The 22,992-nt window shown below is 39.5% G+C and overlaps 1 protein-coding gene and 1 long non-coding RNA gene across 3 annotated transcripts in view; one reads left to right on the top strand and one right to left on the bottom strand.

Moving 5' to 3' along the window:
- Positions 1-9,008: 9,008 nt before the first annotated feature.
- The window catches only part of RASSF8 (Ras association domain family member 8), a 129,670-nt gene continuing 115,686 nt past the window's right edge, over positions 9,009-22,992 (bottom strand). For both annotated transcript variants that reach the window (XM_004270906.3, XM_049694224.1), the window contains 3 exons: positions 16,298-17,187; positions 13,851-13,995; positions 9,009-13,204 (listed from right to left, as the gene is read on the bottom strand). In XM_004270906.3, coding sequence (XP_004270954.1) covers positions 13,083-13,204; positions 13,851-13,995; positions 16,298-17,187 — 1,157 coding nt within the window. In that variant the 3' untranslated portion in view covers positions 9,009-13,082. The remainder of the gene's footprint in view (positions 13,205-13,850; positions 13,996-16,297; positions 17,188-22,992) is intronic.
- Positions 14,002-16,291, top strand: LOC125960419 (uncharacterized). Its single transcript, XR_007470070.1, has 3 exons — positions 14,002-14,128; positions 15,433-15,530; positions 16,104-16,291. It is a non-coding gene; the product is annotated as an uncharacterized LOC125960419 (long non-coding RNA).

Raw genomic sequence — 22,992 nt, 5'->3', positions numbered from 1 at the left:
TGAGAATTTGCTTCAATGACATTATAAGGTGAAGAAGTGTAGTTAAACTAATTTCCATTTAGGCAAGAATGTGTTTACTCTCTTTATCTTAGAGATATTAAGCCTAACGGAGCTTTGAACAAATATTTTATTTCATTGAAATATAGTTGATTTACAATGTTATGTTAATTTCTGCTGTACAGCAAAGTGGTTCAGTTATACAGATATATGCATTCTTTTTTATATTCTTTTCCATTATGGTTTATCATAGGATATTGAATATAGTTCCCTGTGATATACAGTAGGACCTTGTTGTTCATCTATTCTATATATAATAGTTTGCTTCTGCTAATCCCAAACTCCCATGAAATATTTTAATGAGGGAACCATGGGCATGGAAGAGAGAGGGGGAGGTAAGCAGATATAGCATATGGAGTAGACATGTTGAGGAATGTAGCTCTGGGCAAGAGAAAGGAATTTGAGGCAAAGGACACCTGGGCTTTGGAAATGGACCTCAAGCTTGCTTGGTGGATCAAGGACCAGCCTCAGGTTATATAACCCAGGTATCTGGGACAGAGACGGAATGGCTGCATTAGGAATGAGAGGTGATCCTGTCCATTGGAGAAATACTGTACGAGTACCATATATCTACTTGAGTGCTCGTGTACCAGAGTCCGTGGATGAAGAATGTCTCCTGCCGTATCAGTAAACGAACGATATTGCAGCCATCAAGCTATCAGCCACTGCGGCCGCCCATGACTGCGCACCCTGAGGGGATTCAGGATGGAACAAAGCAGGATACGCCCTAGATAGCTCAGATGCGTATCACAGGAATGATTTCAATGAGCCCCAAACTCTTGCACCTTCCCATACACAGAAAAGTACTAAATTCATTAACTTGAGGTGTCTGGTTTTCTTAAGAGTAATCTTTCGATGTTCCAACTACCTGGGTTTTTGTTGCAAAAACTATATAACCTGGCTCCTCCCTGACCCCTTGGGAGCTGTCCCTGAGAGCTATCTGAGAGGCTGCCTCTCGGGCTTTAGTCCTCCGAAAGTTCACCGAATAAAACAAAATTCTTAAATTTTAGGTTGTGCTTTTTTTTTTTTTTTCCCCAGTCAACAAGTCCATGATATAGATGAAAGTGGAGGATAAGTGAGAGGTCATGGTTTTGGATATTTCTATGACCTTCCACATGAGGGTTAAGGCCATTGGGCCAGAGATGCTAAGACTTCTGCAAACAGGCAGACTATTTTCGGTAGGTGCCGAGTTAATGTTCATAGAGTATATACTGAAACTGGTGAACAAGCAGAGAAAGGGCAAGTGAGAAGGGACCAGTCCAGAGCTACCTCTGTGCCTGCTTCCCCCTCACCACCTTGTCCAGCACCAGTGCTTCTGCCAGGACACTGAAGTCTAGAGGGAGATGAGGTCCCTTCTGGTGTGGAGGATGGGTAGGCGATGGAACCAGTGAGAACAGATCCATGCTTCTGTACTTCACTTGCTAGTGATTTGACTTGGCTAATGAGTCTTCATCCTCTCGTATGCAAGATGAAATTCATTCATCTTTTCATTCCATTAATATTTATTGACTGCATCTCATGTGCCGGGGCCTGTGATAGGTACTGGAAATAGAGGGGTAACAAAAGAGACACGGTCCCTGCCCTTGTGGTGCTTACAGGATAGTAAGATAGACATTAAATGATCTATAGGAGATAGATATTAAATAGTCAGACAAATCACTATCTAATTATGATAACTTCTGTGATAGGAAGTAAAGGATGCTATTAGCATATAATAGGTGAACTTAATTGATGGGGGGGACAAGAAAGGGAGTATGTTAGGTCAAGTTTTTTAGCTAAAGCCAGTAGGGAAGGTGTGAGGATTGGAGACAGAGGGGTCTTCATGCAGGGTCAGTCTTTAAGCACAGTGGGAAGCCTGATGTCTAAGGACACCCTGCAGTGAGGGTGTGGGAGTGGGTAAGTTTTAGCCAGAGAGGTTCTGTTCAGTCACACAGAGTAGGGAGACTGCATCCTCATCCTATGTTTTAGGAGTTATTGACTGTTAATCTGTGAGAAACCACTTCTAATAAAGTCTATCAGAAAAAAAGCAACTCCGGTGGCAATAGAGGGTAAACTAAATGAAACAGACATAAATTTCTCCACAACAGTAAAAGTTAAATAAATATCACATTTGTTCTTTTTTTTTTTTTTTTTTTTTTTTTTTTTGCGGTACGTAGGCCTCTCACTGTTGTGGCCTCTCCCGTTGTGGAGCACAGGCTCCGGACGCGCAGGCTCAGCGGCCATGGCTCACGGGCCCAGCCGCTCCGCGGCACGTGGGATCTTCCCAGACTGGGGCACGAACCCGTGTCCCCTGCACTGGCAGGTGGACTCTCTACCACTGTGCCACCAGGGAAGCCCCTGTTGTTTTTCTTAATTATATCAGTATATATCAGTCAATTTTGGGCATTTTCCCTGCCCTCCTTTTTTCCACCCCTCTGGATAGCACAAGAAGCCCTGGACCACAAAATTCAGGGGAAGAGGTGAAGGGCTTGGTCCTCAGTCCCCATTGCGGGAGAAGCGCTGGAAAGCGGGAGGCTGTGCTAGCAGCTCTGCCCTCCCCACCTCTACGTGGGTGCGTCCCAGCTGCCTGGAAGCCTCAGAAGCCCTGCAGTTGGATGGCCCTGCGGCCCACAAACCTCACGGCCTCTCCGTCTTGGCTGGGCCCATCTCCAGGTGTTGGTTATTCCTCCCTATTCAACCCTCGGTCCTCAGGCCCAAGCCAGTCTATTTGTTTTGTTGGCCTGTTACCTTTAAATCATACTGTTTTCAGGGCAGTCTACTCCCATCTCAAAATTCTCTTCACTTCCCCTACATCACCCACCTACAAAAAGCAATTCGCCACCCTAAAAGGTAAGACGAGCCCAGATATTTGGATACTTGGTGATCTTTTCATCCTTTCTGGGCATGGAGGCCAGAAGAGCAGAGAAAGGTGATGCTGTTAATATTCTCTAGAAAATCTGGAGTTGCTAAAGACAAAAACAAAAGAAACTAAAAACGAAAAGGCATTGGTTAACTTTGTCCTCATATCGCCCTCTTACCCAAGTATAATTCATTTAGACTGGTGTTCTATCATCTGCTCTTAGACCTTTCTCTCGATGTTTTCAGCTTCTGATTCTCCTGGTCTCCTGGTCTGTCAGCCTCATAAATGCAGATGTTCCTCCAGCTCCTGCCTTTGGCCCTCTCCTGGGTGCACTCCAGGACTCCTCCAATGCAGACGTGCATGTGAATAACGTGGGGATCTCACTAACATACAAATTCTAACTCCCAGAGTCTGGAGTGTGGCTGGAGACTCTGCATTTCTAAACAGTTCCTAGGCAACACCGAGGCTGCTGGTCCTCTGACCATACTGCATAGCAATAATGTATACTTCTCCTTGAGAAACTTACTTCTTCCTTTAAAAATATATTTGTATGTTATTTTGGGGGGGGGAGCGGTCTCTGCATTTTCAAGAGAAAATGCCTCAGTGCAGATAGTTTCTGTATGTCCACCTTCAGCTTTGTTTCCTGCCCAAGCTTCACACCTGCATATTCAAATGCTGTCTGGAAACATCAATGTGGATTCTACCAGCATCTCAACAGGACAAGTACACAACTTGAGTCACCAGCCTCTCAATAGCGCCTTTCCCAGTGGATCCCACCCCCGTGAAAGATATCATGAAGTAGTGGAATTCCAGAACGATGACTGCCAGCTCCCCAGTGCCCTAAATGGACCTGAAAAACATGCCACTGTTTGTTGATTTGGAAGAATCAAGGATATAATTTTGAGGCAAGAGCAAACGTAAAGAAGTGAAAATCTGGTTTGGAAGCGTTCTATCTTTATTTGCTTGTGTCATAAAAGAAGAAACAGTCACGGCAACAAGAGATTTATCGTTAGATAGATATGGTTAGATAGAACTGGTTCCTAGCAAACAGGTTTTCAAGAATTTGCCTAAACTTCTATTCGGTAGCTTCACTTGAAGTTCCATTTACCACACTGCAGAGGGGAGCTCTCCAAGAGTGTTTGCTTAGGGAGGACTGTGTAAAGGATTGAACCACTGTTTTCTTTAAATCTTATACGTTTATTTGGTGTCAGAGCCCTTGGCAAGAGAGATATGGTCAAATAGCAATAGCGATTCCAGTGGTTTACTTGAGACATACTGGAGAGTTTGAACACAGTGGTATTCAGTAAGAAGAAAGGTTTTTATTTGGCTGCTGTTATATGTATTATAATCTAAATACACACACACACACACACACACACACACACACACACTCTGATGGTTAATTTTATGGGTCAACTTGACTGGGCCTTGAGCCAGATGCCAGGCCGTGAAATTTTTGCTGTACCATCACTTGAGCAATTTCTCCATATCTGTCCTTGCACTGCAGAGTCTAGGGATTTTCCATTTATGTCCACCTGGGATTTTTTCACGGGCTGTATTACACGTATGTTCAGGGCAAAATGGTGACACAAGGTGAAGCACTGTCAATGCTATTTATTAGAGTTTGGAGGGGGTGGATGTTCAGGACAGTTTTCACAGAAGATAGTTAAGCAGGTCTATTACAACTGCCTTCCACGAGGTTCCCCTAAGAACAATCTCTTCCCAGTGCAGCCCGATCACTCCAAGATTGCCAGAGAAAGCTCTCGAAAAAGCAAACTAATCTTAAGGCTCCTTTGACCCTGTTTGGCTCTCCATTGCCTGCCTGATGAGACTCAATGTCCTTCACAATACGGCCCCATCTATCACTCCCTCATCTTACCCCAACTCAGCGTACTCTCTACTTTTCCACGACCCCCCAAATGTCCATATTAGGAGTCTCTGTACAAGGAACCTCTGAAACCTTTCCTATGAGTCCATGGACTCAAGTTACAGATGCCTTCCATAAACATAGACTGATCATTATATGGTAGGGCACCTGACAATGGCTTGTTTTTGTGTAAGATCTTGCCTGGAAAAACACATATCTTTAGGTTATAAAGCTGCATTAAATTGGAGAGGATGTCTAACAGAACAAAGCTTTAGATCAAAGGTATTCCTTTAGCCACTATTTGGAAAAAAGGGTAGGTCGGGTTTTAATCTATTCATAGAAGTCTATGCATTTAATTTTAATTTGGGAAGGATTAAGGTTAGTTCAATTTGAATTTTAAACATTTAAAAGTATCTTCTCCCTTCACTTTATTAGATTTGAGAGGATCGACCGAACGAATAATTGGCAGAAGGGGTTATTAGCTCACAGCCAGAAAAGGACTGTATATTCCGAGTCAGTTGCTTGGAAACAGAAAGCTGGACTCCACAGGCTCTTCGGGCACTTAGGACTCCGCTTACAGGAGCCGAATGTGGGCTGCGTGGCCCAGGTACCTCCTTTTCACGTCTGCAGGCATGTCACCTTTTAAGAGAGGATTTCGGAGCCACCTAAGGTTGAGTCTTTTCTCAACCTTTGGCACTTCCTATCGTTCTTTGCTGCTTTTTTTTTCCTCCTTTGATCTTATCACAATCAAAAATACTAAATATTTTACTCCTTTGTTCCTGTCTTTTCCTCTAGAATACAAGTTCCATGTGAGGAGGGATTTTGGTCTTTTTTTGTTCACTGCTGTATCTCCAGTGACCACCACATAGTAGAAACTCAATAAACACAACTGAGTGAAAGCCTGCTAACTCTTCCAGAGCCTAATCTACTTCCTCCATGGAGCCTGTCCTGATTTTCCTGCTCACCTCCAATGTGCTCCGGCAGGACTCGGCCCTCCACAAAAGTAACTTCATGATTGATCTGACATTAAAGCTCACCTCTTCCTTCTGGGATTAAACACACTTTCAGAGTGTCCAGAGATGATAAGTATTTTGATCAATTAGGATGCTGCACATGCATTCCCAAACTCAATTCCACACATTACAAATTAGGAACGATTTCACTAACAGCAGAAAATGTGAAAAAGACAGGATTTCAGCGAACTATCAGCTCAATGACTCAATAATGGGACGGAGTTCACAAAAGACTAACCAACCGCCCACACTCCCACCCAACCCAGTTTAGTTTTAGGCTTCATAACAATGAATCAAGTTCCTCCACGGTGACCTGGTTAAATCACAGATGGAGTTTCGTGATCAGTCCTAGCTGACACATTCTCAAGTGTGGAGACTGGAAATTATACTTATTTGAAAGAACTGGGAATATTTAGCCCGGGAAAGAGAACACTAGATGGCATAAGAGATGCCTTCAAATTTCTGCAGTGCTGTCATATTGGTGAAAAATTGTTTCTTCTGTGAGATCTTAAGGAAGGTTGGAAATTATAAGGAAATCTATTTTGGCTCAATCAAAGAGAGACCTTTTTTATTTTATTTTATTTTTGCGGTACGCGGGCCTCTCACTGTTGTGGCCTCTCCCATTGTGGCGCACAGGCTCCGGATGCGCAGGCTCAGCGGCCATGGCTCACGGGCCCAGCCGCTCCGCGGCATGTGGGATCCTCCCGGACCGGGGCATGAACCCGTGTTCTCTGCATCGGCAGGCGGACTCTCTACCACTGTGCCACCAGGGAAGCCCCAAAGGGAGACCGTTTTAGCCCAAGGTGGCCCGTGCGGGTCTAGTCTTTGGGGTTTGGTGGGGATGGTGTGGAAGCCATCAGGCGGTGCTCAGCGACTGCCACGCTGCGGCCCTCTGGGCTGAGAGGGCGGCCCCTGGTGCACCCTGCACGCGCCCTGCTCTCGCCAGCCTCCTCCTGCCTGCTGCTTGTGGCTGCACAGCATGCTAGCTCATTGTGCTCTTTGCTTGAAGTGTCTGTGATTTGCTTTGTTCTTTAAAAACAGCATGACACCAAGTATTCCAATTCACTTACTTGATTTTCTCGCTTTGGGCAGTTGCAGGAAACTTGTAAATATCGGCTTGGCATAAACGAAGATGCGTCGGTATTGTCCGTTCTCCCTTCGCTTCCTTTCATTCTGGACCACAGTCAGACCCTTCTGTCATCGTGGACACATACCCATGGCAGATGAATGAAAGTGGCAGATACATCAATAGAACACAAAGTTAAGTATAATGCTGGGAAAACAGGATTCCAACACACCAGACTAAGAGACTGGGGTGTTTAAATTTGGTGCTGCAAAGAGCTTTTCCCCCCAAACCATGGTTTTCCTGCAGGAAAGCCTGCAGGGGCTGTCTACAAGGGGGAGAGTCATTTGAAGGCCCACCTCTCAAATACATATCTTCTGTGTCTTCATCCTCTCCCTTCCCTTCCTCCTGTCCCAATCTCTTGCCACCCAGCACACAGAACAGAGTATCTGTGACTACTCATCGAGTCCCACGGCACCGTTTCCACCGTTTCACTTAAGGCTGCGGAGAGCTGTCAAACGCCTGGGGTTTCTTGGATTCTTTTTTCCCTCCTCCACCATTTAAACATCATATCCTTTTGCTACTGTCTACTTCAGATGCCTATGATCTCTTTGGTTCTCCTCTTCTCCGGGTGCACGGTAGGTGCTTAGTAAGAACTTGTTACTGAATAAACCCTAACAGCCTACTTAGTTCAGGTTACCACGACCTCTGGCCCAGACTCCCGCAGACCTCATAAGCTGTCCTCATTGCCTCTAGCCTTGACCCTTCTTCAGGCAGCTCTTCATGATGCCAGTCAGAAGGATCTTCCTAATACGCTAATCTGATCGTTTCATTCCCATGCTTAAAACTCCTCTGTGGCTCTAAGGATAAAGTCTAGACTCTTACATGACAACCAAGGCCCTTCATGATCGACGCCTACCTTCTCTCTTAGCCCTCCCAGCCTCTTCATCTTTCTATCTTCTTGTCTGTGCCGGCAGCCCTCTCCAGTTTATATCCCCTTCTCCAGGGCTTGCCAACACCCCGCGCTGGGGTGAAGCCCTCCTTTAATGGTGGTCACTAGACTGTAAACCTCCCTGAGGTGCAGAACAAATCATATTAACTTCAGTCCAGTGTCTGGCCAACAGCAGAGGCTCTCTGAATGTCTGCAGAAAGCATGAATGTGCCCAGCGTGTTTATGCCCATTTTATAGAACTCCACTGGTCTTTCTTCAGGGAGGCAAGCACAAACACACGGAATGGGCAGCAGGTGAGGAAGACAGGATGGAAATTAAAATTCTAAAAGTCCAAACTAGGACACAAAATAATTTACATTTTCAGTTAATGTTTCTCATTTTCTCTTCGCTTTTATAACATCCTATTATTCACATGTATAATTTCATGAACAAGATCGAACTTCTACTGGTAAAAAATACAAAGATAGGGCTTCCCTGGTGGTGCAGTGGTTGAGAGTCCGCCTGCCCATGCAGGGGACGCGGGTTCGTGCCCCGGTCCGGGAAGATCCCACATGCCGCGGAGTGGCTGGGCCCGTGAGCCATGGCCGCTGAGCCTGCGCGTCCGGAGCCTGTGCTCCGCAACGGGCGAGGCCACGACAGTGAGAGGCCCGCGTACCGCAAAAAACAAACAAACAAACAAAAAAAGCCCAAAGATAATTTATATACTTCCACACTGAAAAGTGGTTAACATGTAGAAGCTGGGCATTGTAAAGCTTATTACGCAGCTTTATTGTGGAATACAGGACAGTACCTTGGTATCTGAAAGGACTACATTCAAGGACCCGAAGAACTACTTATCAGTTATGTGATTTGGGAGAAGTTCCTGGATGGAAGAATGCACCTCCTGTTGTGCCCGGCAAGTGGGAAGGACTGAATTGTTCCTGCTCTTCCTCTCACTTGTGGTTTTAAAGAGATCTGGGAATACAGCGCTTCAATACTAAATAATTTTTTCTTTTACTTTTGAAATAAAAGGGAGGCATATTAGTTTCTTAATTCAGTGTCACTCAGATGAAGCAGCTGCCTTGGCAGGAAAAGATAATTCTTTACTTATAATTAACATTACTTTCAGAAAAATGTAATTCTGTGTCACTGATATGCAGACCTTTTCTCTTAGGCATCTTTTAAAGGAAAAACAATTACAGTTTAAAATATTACATACGTAAGAAACAAACCAGCAATTGTAATGCCCCAGTGAATCCTGAAGATTTATTATTTGGGAGAATATCAGATATTGATCCTTTGTTTTACAGCTCATGATAGTAATCAGAAAATATACATTTTGAAATGAAAGTCAAAAGAAAAGAACAATTACATATAATACAGATTACAGACATTTTACTTGTACATAAGCAAAGCAGTACTAAAAGCATATTTATGTGTCCACAGTTAGTGGACATGGCATTTTTCTGTTTAAAGCTGCAGCAACTCAAATCCTCTTCGGGTCAATAAAGAAAGACAGATTGAGAAATACATTTAGGGCTATCACCATGTCTGGCTGTAAACCTATTTTTAATCTTTTCCCTCCCCCCCCATATATATATGTATATACTTTATTGCCTTTATATTTCTGCTGGTTTAATATAATTAGTATACTAAATAGTTATCTGCATTTATTTGGTTTCTAAAAATATATAAAACGCACTGGAATAGAGCTCCTGCAGCTTTCAAGCAGTCACTGTCCTGGCATCAAAAGCTTACTCTGGAAATGTAAAGCAGCAACACTGAATAAATAGTGATTGTTCTGTCTTCTCCGTACAGCTGATGGTCTTAAACCAAAACTGAAAAATACTGTAGCAAACAGTATAAACAGGCAACTTAAAAAAACTGACATAATATAAAAGTAATACTTATGAGCTAAATTTAATACAATATGGACTAAAAAAGACAACTTTAGGTAGAAGAGGGATGTGAACACAGCATCCTTATTTACATATAAGTTAAGGCCCAATTTTTCAAAGGCAATGCACACAAGGAACCGTCCATCTGCCCGTGCCCTTTGCGCACCTGAAATCAAGAGTTTCTGCCTTTTCCATATTGTCTCCTCAATCCATTATTATAGTTGTAACTTGGAAAGATGTTCACAGAAACGGTTTTAAATGAAGTTTCTTTTCTCTAAAGGCCACTTTGCTCTTATTCACAAAGAAACTTTTCTTTTAATGCAGGTGCAAAATGTATTTATGTTCTGGAAGCAAGTGCTTATTTGTTCTTCTTAAACATTGTTAAAATTCTCATTTCATACCGTAACTTTTACATTTTTACTGTATTAGTCTTGTTTGAGCTCTAGTTTGATTAATTTGAACTACAGAAATTGATGACTAGCTCAGTGATGGCTGAGGGATTTAAATGGGTAACTCCTATTAACACCAAACGAAGTCTCACATATAAATACCCTGTGCATCAGGAGAAAAAAAAAAGAAAAACGCTAACAAACCAAAATATCTCATAAGAACAACAAAAGGATTGAGGCAAGCCACTACGGATCATTTGCTGAGGATGACAAACACTCAAAAGGGTCAAATATACCAATACTATTTCAAATTACTCCCTGGTAAGAAAAAAAAATCTTCTCATGTATTTAATACTTGTAGAAAATCACAATAAAACAACTTTCAGTGTAATAATAATTTAAAAAACTTACAATCTAATTTAGTATTTAGAACCTGAATATGCCCCCAGATGCAAAATTCTCTATTTGGTATTTTTGTGTACCATTGCCCACTTCCCCTCTGAAATGTATCCAAAGATGTGGCACTTAATCTAACTCATTTGTATTCACAAGAGATAAAAATAATCAGAAATAGACTAAGATATTTTTAAGATGTTCTAGGGAAATGAGTTTTCTTTCCTCTATTTAAAAAAAATACTTAGAAAATATTTCTTAGAGATGTGCTTCCAGAAGTGTTGGTAAATATAACTGCTTAAAAAGTACAGCTGCTCATTGTATTAATCAAATTCACATTTATATACTCTTCTCATCTAGGAAATAGTATTTCTATCTGTAGTTAGGTCTGTGAAGATTATTTGGCAGCTTGAAAATTCAGATGAAGTTGTCAGAATCCTACTCCCAGTCTTTCTTTAAAGTTATTAGGTTAATGCTGATAATAATTTACAACAATTAAGTTGGATACTTTGTGTTTTTCATGGCATGCCCAGGCATCGTTGCAATTAAAAATTGCGAAGTCTCATATATCTAGGTTTATTAACATTTTGATTTAAATAGAATGTGATCAACTTATAAAAATGTTTTTCTTTGTGAATAAGATCTCAATTTCTCTGAACAACAATAACAAAATGACCCAGTATAGAATGGAACCCTTTAAAAATAAGGCATATATCAGGCATAAACCATAAAAATGTGACCATTATTGTCACAAAAATCTACAAATTATTTTGATTTTTTAATTCTAATTTTTAAATATATATGGATATGAAATAACTATTATAAACTGAGAGCAAATGTGTATAGATTGTGGCTATTAGATAAGAATCATTTATTTCTCAAGTTTTTTTTCGCAAAACAATATAATGGCAAGGTCAACTCGATAACTCCAAGAACCCAAAGAAAATATTTTTAGTTGAGGTCTGCCATTTAGCTGGACTAGAAAAGGCAACTATGCGTTATTACTTTCAGTCGTCTAGAAGCTTCTACATATTGTCATAGCCATTCTTAAAAATTTTCATTGGAAACCTAACTATAGCAGCATTCTCAGCATTCATTAAACCAAAAACAAGTCAGATGCGTTTAAAACATCAAAAATTGCCCTCATGCATAGGATATAACTTACACCTTTTTATTGTTACCATGGCATTAATATACTAATCCACTTTTATTTTGTTGCATGTAAATAATACAGACAATATGTTTTCCTCAGAATAAAAAACTACTTTAAATTTTAGATGAAAGTCTTAATTATATTGTACCAAATTCTGATCAGAGGGAAAGTAAAAATGGCTAAGAAGTATCTGACCACATCCATCTAGATACTCTTGTGCATCTTAGTTAAGTCAGTACTCATGGGAGGGGTGTTGACTCATTTTTGGTTTTATAAACAAGAAAATAATATATGTACAAATGGAGATTAATGTCCTGCAAAGGTCAAGCTGAAAATTAATAAAAACGAACACTGACTTTACCTTTATTTCCTTGGTAAAAAGTAACTAACTCCAATCTACTTTCTATTTAAGTGACTGGAAAAATTGCAATAGTTCATAATGTACACAGTAAATTCTGTGCAAGCAATAACTTATCCATGGGTGCTTACACCAATAGACCATACATATAAAGTGGGTTATTTTAAAATAAAAAAAATACCACTTAAAGCAACCTTCCTGAAGATATCCTTGGACATCTCTTTTTTTTTTTTAAGACATTTCTAATTTATGTATGATGGCAACTCTGAGGACCCATGAGACTAAAATAATAAGGCAGGGCAGAAACAAAACACATAATGTATCAGGAAACCCCATGCCTGTTTGGATAGATATTCAACAATTACATTTTTGTTCAACAGTGTCTGAAGCACTGCAAACCTTTTAAACATGTAATTTACTTCATGAAAATATTTCTGCTCTTGTATGTGGTTCATTCATATGCTGGAAATACTGTAAAGAAAAGATGAAACACCAGATTAAAAAGAAAACCTGAATTATCTCACCTAATTAAGCAGCGGCTAGGATGGGTTCACAAGGTAAATGCAAGTCAGTTCTTCTGGAGTCAGTTTCCATGGCGGAGCCCCCTATGACACTTGTGTAGCTGTAATTCAGCAACGCATGGAGTCTGGCAACATGCACACAAAGTCATCGTCACACAATATGCAATGTAACTCAGTCACAGGATAAGTATTAATAAAAAATATTAAAATGTCAACATTCACTCCTTAATTGATTACATGGAATAAATAAACTAAGCCAGTCACATATTTCTCTTCATTCTGAAGTCACGGTTTTATTTATGTATACACACAGTATAATACTTTCCTAATGCTCTCGAAATGCTACAAATAAAAATGAAGGCTTTGCATTACAGCTGCTGGACAAAAACATCAACACTGTGGATGTGTGAAAACACAGTTTCTTTGTTCTTTAGCATCAGTGCACAGGGTATGGCTCCAAGTGGTATGCAATTTAGGACAGAAAAAAGATACGGTGGCTTGTGAACTATATCCTCTGTTCATCATTGGCACAAAATCAAAGAAGGAATTTTCACTGTCCTCGGTACCTTTACTGGGTCTCTCCCCTGAAGACAGATAATGTTATACATATATGCCTTCAGGATTAAAACCAGACGAGATAGGATTCTGTAGAATACGAAGATTACTGGGGAGCTGCCGAGAGGAACCAGGTCGCTTCAGAGACCCCAACTGGAATGGTGCCTCTAAACAGGAAACAGAGAAAGTCATTTGATGTTTGCAGTAACCTGGAGTACTTAGCAATATGAAAAATGAGCACTTTTCCTGCTCTCAAGAACCAAATAATATACAGTAACGATTGCAACCCCCTGTGAGTCCTGGGTGAGAGGAGAGGTTACGTCTGCTTGACCCTCTCAGTTGATAAAATAGTTTTCAGTGATTTGAACAGTTCATGATCTTTTCTTAAAAGGTGAACATTTTGCTTCTCTTTCTGGGTTGTTCAGATTATATGCATATACAGATTTAGAAGTGTCTTTTAAATATCAGCCCAAATTAATAACAAAGACTTTTAGGAGAGGAAGAAGGGGCATTAGGAACAGAGAGAAGCTAAAACTCAATTAATAAACTCAATTAATAGACTACGACTCACACATTTCAGCAAAAGTTTGTAAGGAAGCAGTTTAAAACTAATGATAGGCTATCTGGTCATCTAAGTAAATAAATAACCTAAATATTATTGATTTTCCCCAGAAACAGCAAGTACGTCAAAAATTTTTTTAAGCAGCCCAAGAATTAGCTTTGAATGGTAGGAGAACATTTTAACCGAATGTAAGCAGTTTATTCCAAGTTAAGAGCGTAAAGCTTTTTAAAAAGCGATCTCTCAAATCTTACCCCTCTCTAGGTCTGCATGCGAGGCCTCCACTTCGATGGGCTCCGCTGGCAAAACGGTGACTTTCGTCCCTGTCTGCTGGATAAACTGCTGGAGGTTGACTTGCCGCAGCTCCTTGGTCAGCTGCTCCAATTCTTGTTCTTTGTCCTAGATGGGAGTTAAATGCTTTCTAAAATTTGAGGATTCACTATTGGCCAGCTACAGACATCCTGGTGACAGCCCACCTGCTACAAGGGTTGAATGTGGGACACTTTTCACAAGAATGCATTTAACAAACCTGGTTTATATTGATGTAATGGGCTAAGGAGGTCACTTTCACTCTGTGGCATGGGCCAAAAGTTAAGCAAATAAAGGCCAACTTCTTCAGTCTGTTCTCTTAAATGTCCTGCTTTCTTCTGTTAAGAGTATACTATGCACCTGATGAAATAAATATATGTCTATAAACTTTCATGAGTAAAACACTGGATGCCATCCATCCTGGTGTTTACAGAAAGCTTGCTAAGCTGTTCACAATTAAACTTCCTTATTACCTACTTCATAACTGACTGCAAAATTAATAGTCACTTGGGTCCATGAGATTCAGGGTTCTTGTTTTTTTTAAACTGTTTAAGTTTTCATGGGATCCATTATTGAGATTTATATCATAGCAAGGAAAGCAAGGAGAGCAAGATTCCCACTATGGGGTTTTTTAATCCTTGATGAGCAGATCTGAGAACTGAAGAGCGCTAAATAAGGAGACCAAGTTTGGACGGCCAGAAAGCTCCAAAAGTAAGGAGAGGCATTCTGTTATCAAATGGACTTTCTTCTCTTTCTCTCCTTTAGCGCACTATAAGAAAAAGTGGCAAGGCCGCATCCAAGCTGGTTGAGTCAGAGGACGTGGTAGGGATATAGGGAAGAGAAAACAGAAAGGCGGGGTTTTTCGCTACTTTGAGTGTAGGGGGTACTTGGAGATACGTTAGTAGTTTGCCTATTAGATACTTTTCACAGGTAGTGGGGTTTATTAGTAACAACTGTCACAAATTAGTGTTTCCTGTAATATCAAGGCAATGTAATTTCCAACTGCACTCGTTTTGTGTTGAAGTGAATCCAAATAGTAAAATGCTGACAAATCATAAGTTAACAACCTTCTATTATATGAGAAATTCCTGACTGCAAATTTGGGTGGTAGTTCTACCTCTCACTGCAGTTAGTGGCAGAGAAAGGAAATCACATCAGTTCTTCCTGAAACGTCAGCTTTCTCTGCTTGTGGAACTGTTCCTACTCTACAGCAGCTCTTCTCAAACTCCGGTGCGCACAGGCACTATTTGGAGATGCTGTTACTACATACACTCTCAGTTTCTAACCAGCAAGCCTCACGGTTCACGCTTTGATCCATGATCACACAGCTTCTAAACCGGCACTGTCCAGTTCAGCAGCCACTGCACATATGTGCTACTGAACACTTGAAATGTGGCCAAATGTGACTAAAACAGAAATTTAAATGTATTTAATATTTTTAAAGAGCTTTATTGAATATTATTTAACTTTAATTTATTTAAATATAAGTAGCCGTATTATAATCAACTGTGTCTCTTTCTCTTTCAGCTGTTAGAAACTGATAGCTCTTTGCAACTCCCATTAACATTACCACACTGTCTTTTCAAGAATGGGTATCCAAGAAATACAAGCTGAGTGATCATGGAGTAAGTGTGAAATAGAAATGTTCTCGTACCCACTAGAGATGGGGAAAAATCAAAGAGGAACCTGCCCCTCTCCTCAGGGAAGCAAAGGACAGTTACGGGAGAGGGGAGGAGGTGGGGTTAGCAACAAAGGAGACGTGAGAGAGAAGCAGCCGGCTAGCCGCACAATCACTGGTGAACCAATCCTTGGTAATCTCTTTCAGCTCTTGTTTCCCTGTCACTAAAAGGAGAAGGTCAGATTCACTATCTCATCATTAGTGTCCATTCCAGCTCTGAGATTCTCATCTCCTGTATCCGATTACCTAATGCTATCACTGCCACAGTAAGAAAGCTTCTTCCGTGGAAAAGGATCTGTGTGGCTTCAGCTCTCATCTTTGTTTTGGCCTCATATCTTAGCTTTGTCATAAGTCACAGAAATTCTAAGAAAATGATAAACCAAAGTAAGTTTCTAACTTTAAATGTAAGAGAAAATGAATAATCAGTAAAGAAGATGCCAAAATATATTTAAGTCTTTTTTCTCTATATATATTTCCAGTCAACTTTCTGTGTTTTATTGAACATTTTTTCTATTTTCAGATTCTTTTCCATGACCAGTGATGAAAATAAAGGCATTATCATTCTGGAAAATCAAGAGCAAACCTACAGTGATTTGGAGAAACACAGAGTTTAAGAAGCTTCCATGAGGAAAGAAAAAGAGGAGTTCAGTGTTTTAGATTCCAAATATGTAACTCTTTTAAATAGATGAAACATTCTAATAAAAGTGTCCTTACCTGTAGTCGTTTGGTGGCTTGTCCAAGAGACCTTTCCACGGCTTTAATACCATTTTCCAGCCTCAGACTCTGCTGGCCTTGAATGTCAATCTCCCCTCTGACCTTACCGATCTTTCCTTTAACCTCTTCTTCATTGACCTGTGCCTCTTGAACTTCCCGTTGCAATTTTTCTGCTTCAAGACCACTTTCCATAGTCTGGATTTGACCCAAATAGTCCTTTAATTTGCTCTCACATTCTGTTATTTTCTGTCTTATTTCTTGAAGTTGATCTTTCAGCTGTTTTTCATTTTCCTGTTCAATCTGTAATTCATTTTCCCAGAATTCCTCCTCTTCAATTTCTACATCGTTTCTTTTGATCTTCTGCTCCAGGCGGACAATTTCTTCTTCAAGGTTAGAATTATATTTTTGCTCCCAAAATCGTATTTCTATTTCATTTGATTCTAGCTCTTTCTCAATGGATTGGAGCTTCTCTGTCTGCAAGCGGATCAGCTTCTTTAACTCATCTGCTGTTGCTTTGCAGTTATTCAGCACCTTTTGTTTAAATTCAGTTTCTTTACCTTTTCCAAAAATGTCCATTAACCCTTTGGCACCTCCTGTAAATGTTAACGATTTCCTTTTAGGCTCTCTCCTTTTGATTGCTTTGTCAATCTGAGGCCTCAGTTTAGCTAAGGGGGGCAAACTCTGCCTGCATAAAGTTCTTTCAGGAACTCGAGCCACACCATCCGACGTGGGCCGCTCACTGAGAGATGGCCCCGTTCGACGTAAAATCAGCTGTACGTCACTAGCGTACTGCCCCCATTTGTTTAAGGATATGATAGGATTTTCATGAGGTGCTAAGTGTCTTTCAGTATCTCTCCATTTTTCTATAAGAGTGTACCTTCCAGTTCGACCTAGATAAAAAAAGATAAGAATAAATTGTCAAAAAGGGATACGCAACAACTAAAATAATGCCTCCAGACGCAGGACACTATTTGATAACTGTGTCTTCTTAATTAGCATCAAAGTCCAGCCCATGATGTCTTTAAAACTTTCGCTTGAGGATACTGAACTCCTTAAGATACGTAACATACAAAACTATGGGATGTGAACTGCATACACTCTTCAGACTCACTTAGAAACTCATCTTTACACTTTAAACCTCAATGGGAATCTTAATCTACCCTCTTGTCAAATGCCTGACCTCCTAGACCTTGTTTGCGGCAAGACCTCCAGCTGAAACTAAGGAGGGCACTAGAGTGTCCTGTTGGAAGCCAGGAGGGCCTGGTCCCAGGAACCAGGCAGGACTTCAGAACTTGAGCAAACTTCCACTTGAGGAATCCCTCTGATTTCTCTGCACATCAGGACTTGGGAAGGTTGGAGCCCCCGTCTCTCCTCCTGAAAGGATACATGGAGCCAGTGGAGGACCTGCTACTCAGCTACAGGTGCTGGGTAGGCCTTTCCTTGCCCATACCGTCCTGCATACCTGTGGCAAATAAAAAATCACCTCAGTGAAAACAACTCTCAAAATAGTCTCATATAAAGAGTGGGGCCTGAAGAGAAGTCTTGTTCAGTTTTGATAAGTAATAGCTTCAAAGGGTCTTTTAAAAAACATTAAAAAGGCAAAAATGATATTATTAAAAAACAAAAGTAGATAAAATTACATTTATGTTAAAAATATACTGAATCTAACAGTAATTATGGAAGATAAAGATTCAGAAGACAACATAATGTCATTAGCTTGAATACACTTCCTAAATATTTCCATTTAAGGTGTGTGGGTCAGATGGAAAATATTAATTTTGTTAAGAGTGTCCATTAGACATCTGAAACTAATGTAAGGTTATATATCAATTACATCTCAATTAAAAAAAAGTGTCCAATAGTAGTTAATACTATTACAGAGAAAAAAAACTCACCTTGCCATCTAGCAATTATCATATTGGCATATACACCTACTGATTTGACTTCCCTGTCTTCTTTTTTATTTCATGAGCTTCTGAACCAATAGTAGTATTTCCTCAATTACTGGGCCAATAAATGGAAATCTGGATATGTACTATGAACACCCACATGTGCTATTCAAAAGTAGCAGATGAAGAGTGATACTGCTCTAAGCATACGTGTATGTTCGTCTTTAAGGAAACCTGAATTTTGGGTGCAGCTGAAAAGTTGGAGCTTTGAAAGCAAACAGACTAGAGTTTTAAGCTCGGGTAAATTACTTGCTGGATAAGTAGCCTAACTTCACTTCTAGAGTGGGGAGAGGGGCAGTACCTCATAGGTCCTGAGAGTCAGAATCAGGGCTAATAAGCACCTGCCATACTGCCTGGCCTGTAGCAGGTTTTCAATACGTGGCGGCCATCATTAATTGAACGCACTGCTATTCACATGACAAAAGGGCTGACCAGAGACCTCCTTTAAATGGTGACATGACGCAACAACAATCTGACTCAAAGAATTCTTAATCAACTTGCAGCAACTCCTAGCTATGTAAAGCTGGACAGAGTGGAAAGAAAGAAGATGGGCTCTCTGGAGTCTGAAGGCCTGTTTTCAGGTCTGGCTCTGCCATGTATTTACGTGATTTGCACAAATTATTAAATTTCCTTCAGCTCTGGTTTCTTCATCTGTAGAGTGAGACTTGTATTTTCTTACCTGACAATGTTGTAGAGTTAAGTGAGATATAAAATATAAACATGTTTTATAACATTGAAAAGTGCTATGTAAGTATTAGTTGTTGCTACTATCAAAATACCTGGGCAAACAAGGGGAATGCAAAGCCTTATTAGCACACTGGATTTGGCTTCTTGGAATAAAAAAATGTTTCTAAAGATTTTCAAGTTAAAAATTACTGTAATTATACCAAGAAAAACCAGCCAACAAACCTTCAAGGTTAAACTCGTTCCAGATGTACACACTGCTTCAAAGATCACAGCACTTTGTGTTCCTGGCTCTGCTGTCTATCAACTACTTTTAGATCTCACTCCTGCTATCTGGACCCTGTGTCCTCATCAGTAAATATGAAGGGTTGGACTAGACCAGTAGAACCCTCTCTAATCCTACCAGGCCATGAAGCATCTTTAAAAAGAAAACTGAATCATTACATTATATGAGTGAAATCAAAAATTTTAAGGACTCTAATTTAGTCATAATTAAATATAAAGCTTATTTTTCCAATGTTTAATGGTACTGCTACTCTGTGAGAATGTCTTGGTAGATTATTTGGGATTGCTTTTATTGCTAGCGTTTCCTTTTTGTTAAATAATGCATATTTAGTGCAATTAGGCAAAAAAATCCATCCAGCTATATATAAAAAAGCTTTTTTAAAAAGTAAATGAATTAATACTTTGATTTTATTACAGAAATAGGGTTTTAGATAGTTTATGTAAGAGCTAAATTCCACAGTCATTGGAAGTTGAATGCGTATACTTGGCAAGGCCCTACAGAACGTGAATACTTCATTTAGACAGATTCCAATTCCTCCTGCAAAACTCCTTTTACTGCAGTTTATTAAGTGGATACACTTAGTTCTACCTTGCATACTATCTTGATGTAGCCCTAAGACTAATAAAAAGGAACATCCATCTATCTATCTATCTATCTATGGCATTTGTAGTTTAAACTGTTTTGGCTACCTAGGTCTGTATGCCACAATTTGTAATGATAAATAAAATATTGACTATACTTCTGAAGAGCTGAAGCAATTGAGTATAATCCCAAGAATCATTAACTTCATATAATGAGGAAAATCACAAAGAGATTTTAGTGCACCAGTGGAATCTCACTGGACGACTGATATATATGTACAATAGATAGTTAGTGGGAAGCAGCCACATAGCACAGGGAGATCAGCTCTGTGCTTTGTGACCACCTAGAGGGGTGGGATAGGGAGGGTGGGAGGGAGACGCAAGAGGGGTGGGATAGGGAGGGTGGGAGGGAGGGAGACGCAAGAGGGAGGAGATATGGGGTTATATGTATATGTATAGCTGATTCACTTTGTTATACAGCAGAAACTAACACACTATTGTAAAGCAATTATACTCCAATAAAGACATTAAAAAATTTTTAAAAAAAAAGGAGATAACAGACTACTTTCACCTAACTTAAAGTGGAATATTTAGGTGAAGTAATATGAAGTTTTAGAAATACACACCAAAATTCGAACACTCAAATATGAGTCACCCAGAAACATTATGCTCTTATTTCAACCATTTAAAAAACTGTAACCATTTTTTTTACAATTTTAGGAAATTTCTCCTTAGAGCCAAAAAAGTAAAATCATTTAAAAGCGTCACTTCTTGGGGGCTTCCCTGGTGGCGCAGTGGTTGAGAGTCCGCCTGCCGATGCAGGGGACACGGGTTCGTGCCCCGGTCCACGAAGATCCCACATACCGCGGAGCGGCTGGGCCCGTGAGTCATGGCCGCTGAGCCTGTGCGTCCAGAGCCTGTGCTCCGCAACGGGAGAGGCCACAACAGTGAGAGGCCCGCGTACCGCGGAAAAAAAAAAAAAGTGTCACTTCTTGTTATGTATTCAACAAATATATAGTGAACAAACATTTGTCAGAAATAGTGTCAGGCCCTGGGAATATATTCTATTAGACACCCTGATCATGAATGCTCTTCAGAAATTTTAGTTTTAACCGACATTTGATCATTTCTTCAGTATGAAATCCTCCTTACCCCAAAGATGAACACTCTGTGTTCTTCAAAAGGACATGACAGAGCTGGCATTAACTGCTCATGAATTTAATGCTAACATATCCTCCTGTTTCTGGACATATTGTAAGTAATGTCAGTTAACACCTGACTTATTCTTTATCTGTGGTGAATAAACTATCCTACCCCACTCAGTTTTTCTGATAATAGATACTTTTCTCCTTTAGCTACAAACATTTTGGAATCTTATGCAGAATCTAGTGAACAAAACTAATTCATTCCATAATGACTTAGAATTCTTAAAATAAACATTGCTCTCTGTAACAGAACTTACATTGTAACATTTTATAGTCTGTTAAATGCTTCTGATGCTTTTATATGTGTATATATATATATATACACATATATATATTTTAAAGCAATTTCCCAATGATGTACAACTATTCTGAAAATTTGTCAATGAACTTTCTGTAAGTCCTGTGTGTAGCTACTAAGATAACTCTTACCATAGAGTATTTATCTTATGATGACAGTGGTACAAGAATATCTTTGAGTATAACATGTCAGCTAGCTGTGCATTCAACCCATAGTTAAATCATTCACAGTGTATTTTCCCAGTGTGTTGATGAGACTATCATGTAATCACAGAATTACTGCATATTAATTTAGGACTTACTTAGGATTTTATTATAAATATACTACGACTAAAAATAATGAAAACATTTATTGATTTCATAATGATTAACATTTAATATGCCCACTGTTTGCCAGGCTTTGTGCTGGTTACTTTACATAAATAATATTAACCAAAATAACAGCTAACGTATCATTATAAACCACCAAAGTTTGGGGGATTATTAATGTAGCATAATCTTACCCATCCTGACTGCTGCATGCTGTGAATTACATGTGTTCACATTCATTAAAATAATCTTTTATGGATGTGGAAAATATAGAAGATACTTAGAATCATGGAGGATACTCAGAATTATGGATGATGTACTACACTACTGCTATAAATATAAAAGTTGTAAAAGATGACCCTGGCTATAAAAAAGCAGTATATTTTAGTACTAAGGATTTTTAGTTTTTGTTTCAATGTAATTCAGTCGGTGACTATATTTTTTAACAGTTGTCCATTGAGATTATAGGGGATATAAATAACATAGTATAATAGTAGTTAAGAGCAGGGTTCTTGAATCAGACTACTGGTTTGAATCCCAGGACCCTCCTTACCAGCTACGGGTGCTTGGGCATGTTATTTAAACATCTCTGTGCCTCTGTTCCATCATCTCTGAAACAGGGATCATAACAGGGCCTTCCTTATAAGACTGCTGTGAGACTGTTAAATGATGTGGAAAATTTAATTCCCAATTCAGTAATGAAAAGTGGGACTTTAAAACTATGAAGCATTAGAGTGAATTTTTTTTTTTTAAACTCATCTGTAGGTACATAAAAAGCATTGCTTATAGTGTTTACTTCTAGGAAGCAAGGTCATGAGTGCTTATTTTACCTTCTTTGTGTTTTGCTAAATTTCAAAATAGTCTACAATGGATAGTACTACTTGTAAACAGATACAAAATTAACCAATTTATAAATTTCTAAAATTGATAATTTATATATGAAATTAAGAGTTAAATGTGACAATATAAAATATATTATTTTCTTTATCTTCTAAAGGATCATATAATCTTAGAGACGAATGGGACATCACCAAGTTCAGCCTGTAATTCACAGAAACTTAAAAAAATTCATTCATTTATTCACAAGTAGGTATTGAGTATCTACTACAAGCTAGACATGGTTTTAAGCTATGAGAATAAGCAATAACAAAAGAGTGGCAGGCAATACAGAACACACAAAGGAAAGAATGTATGTCTACTGTCCATTAGCCAACAGCTTTAAGGTCAGATATGCTAAACATTCAGAATTTTTTGGATTCTAGGAAGGTAGCATAGTGCTATCCTGCAGGTCTGTAGTCAAACATGTTGAAATTTCTAAAGTAAAATATATCAATTTCATACCAAATGGAATAAATATAGATTAAAAGCAGCCTCAGCCTCACAT

The sequence above is a fragment of the Orcinus orca genome, chromosome 11 (genome assembly GCF_937001465.1).
Source record: "Orcinus orca chromosome 11, mOrcOrc1.1, whole genome shotgun sequence".
Classification (NCBI taxonomy): Eukaryota; Metazoa; Chordata; class Mammalia; order Artiodactyla; family Delphinidae; genus Orcinus; species Orcinus orca.
This window is presented reverse-complemented; position numbering and strand designations above follow the sequence as displayed.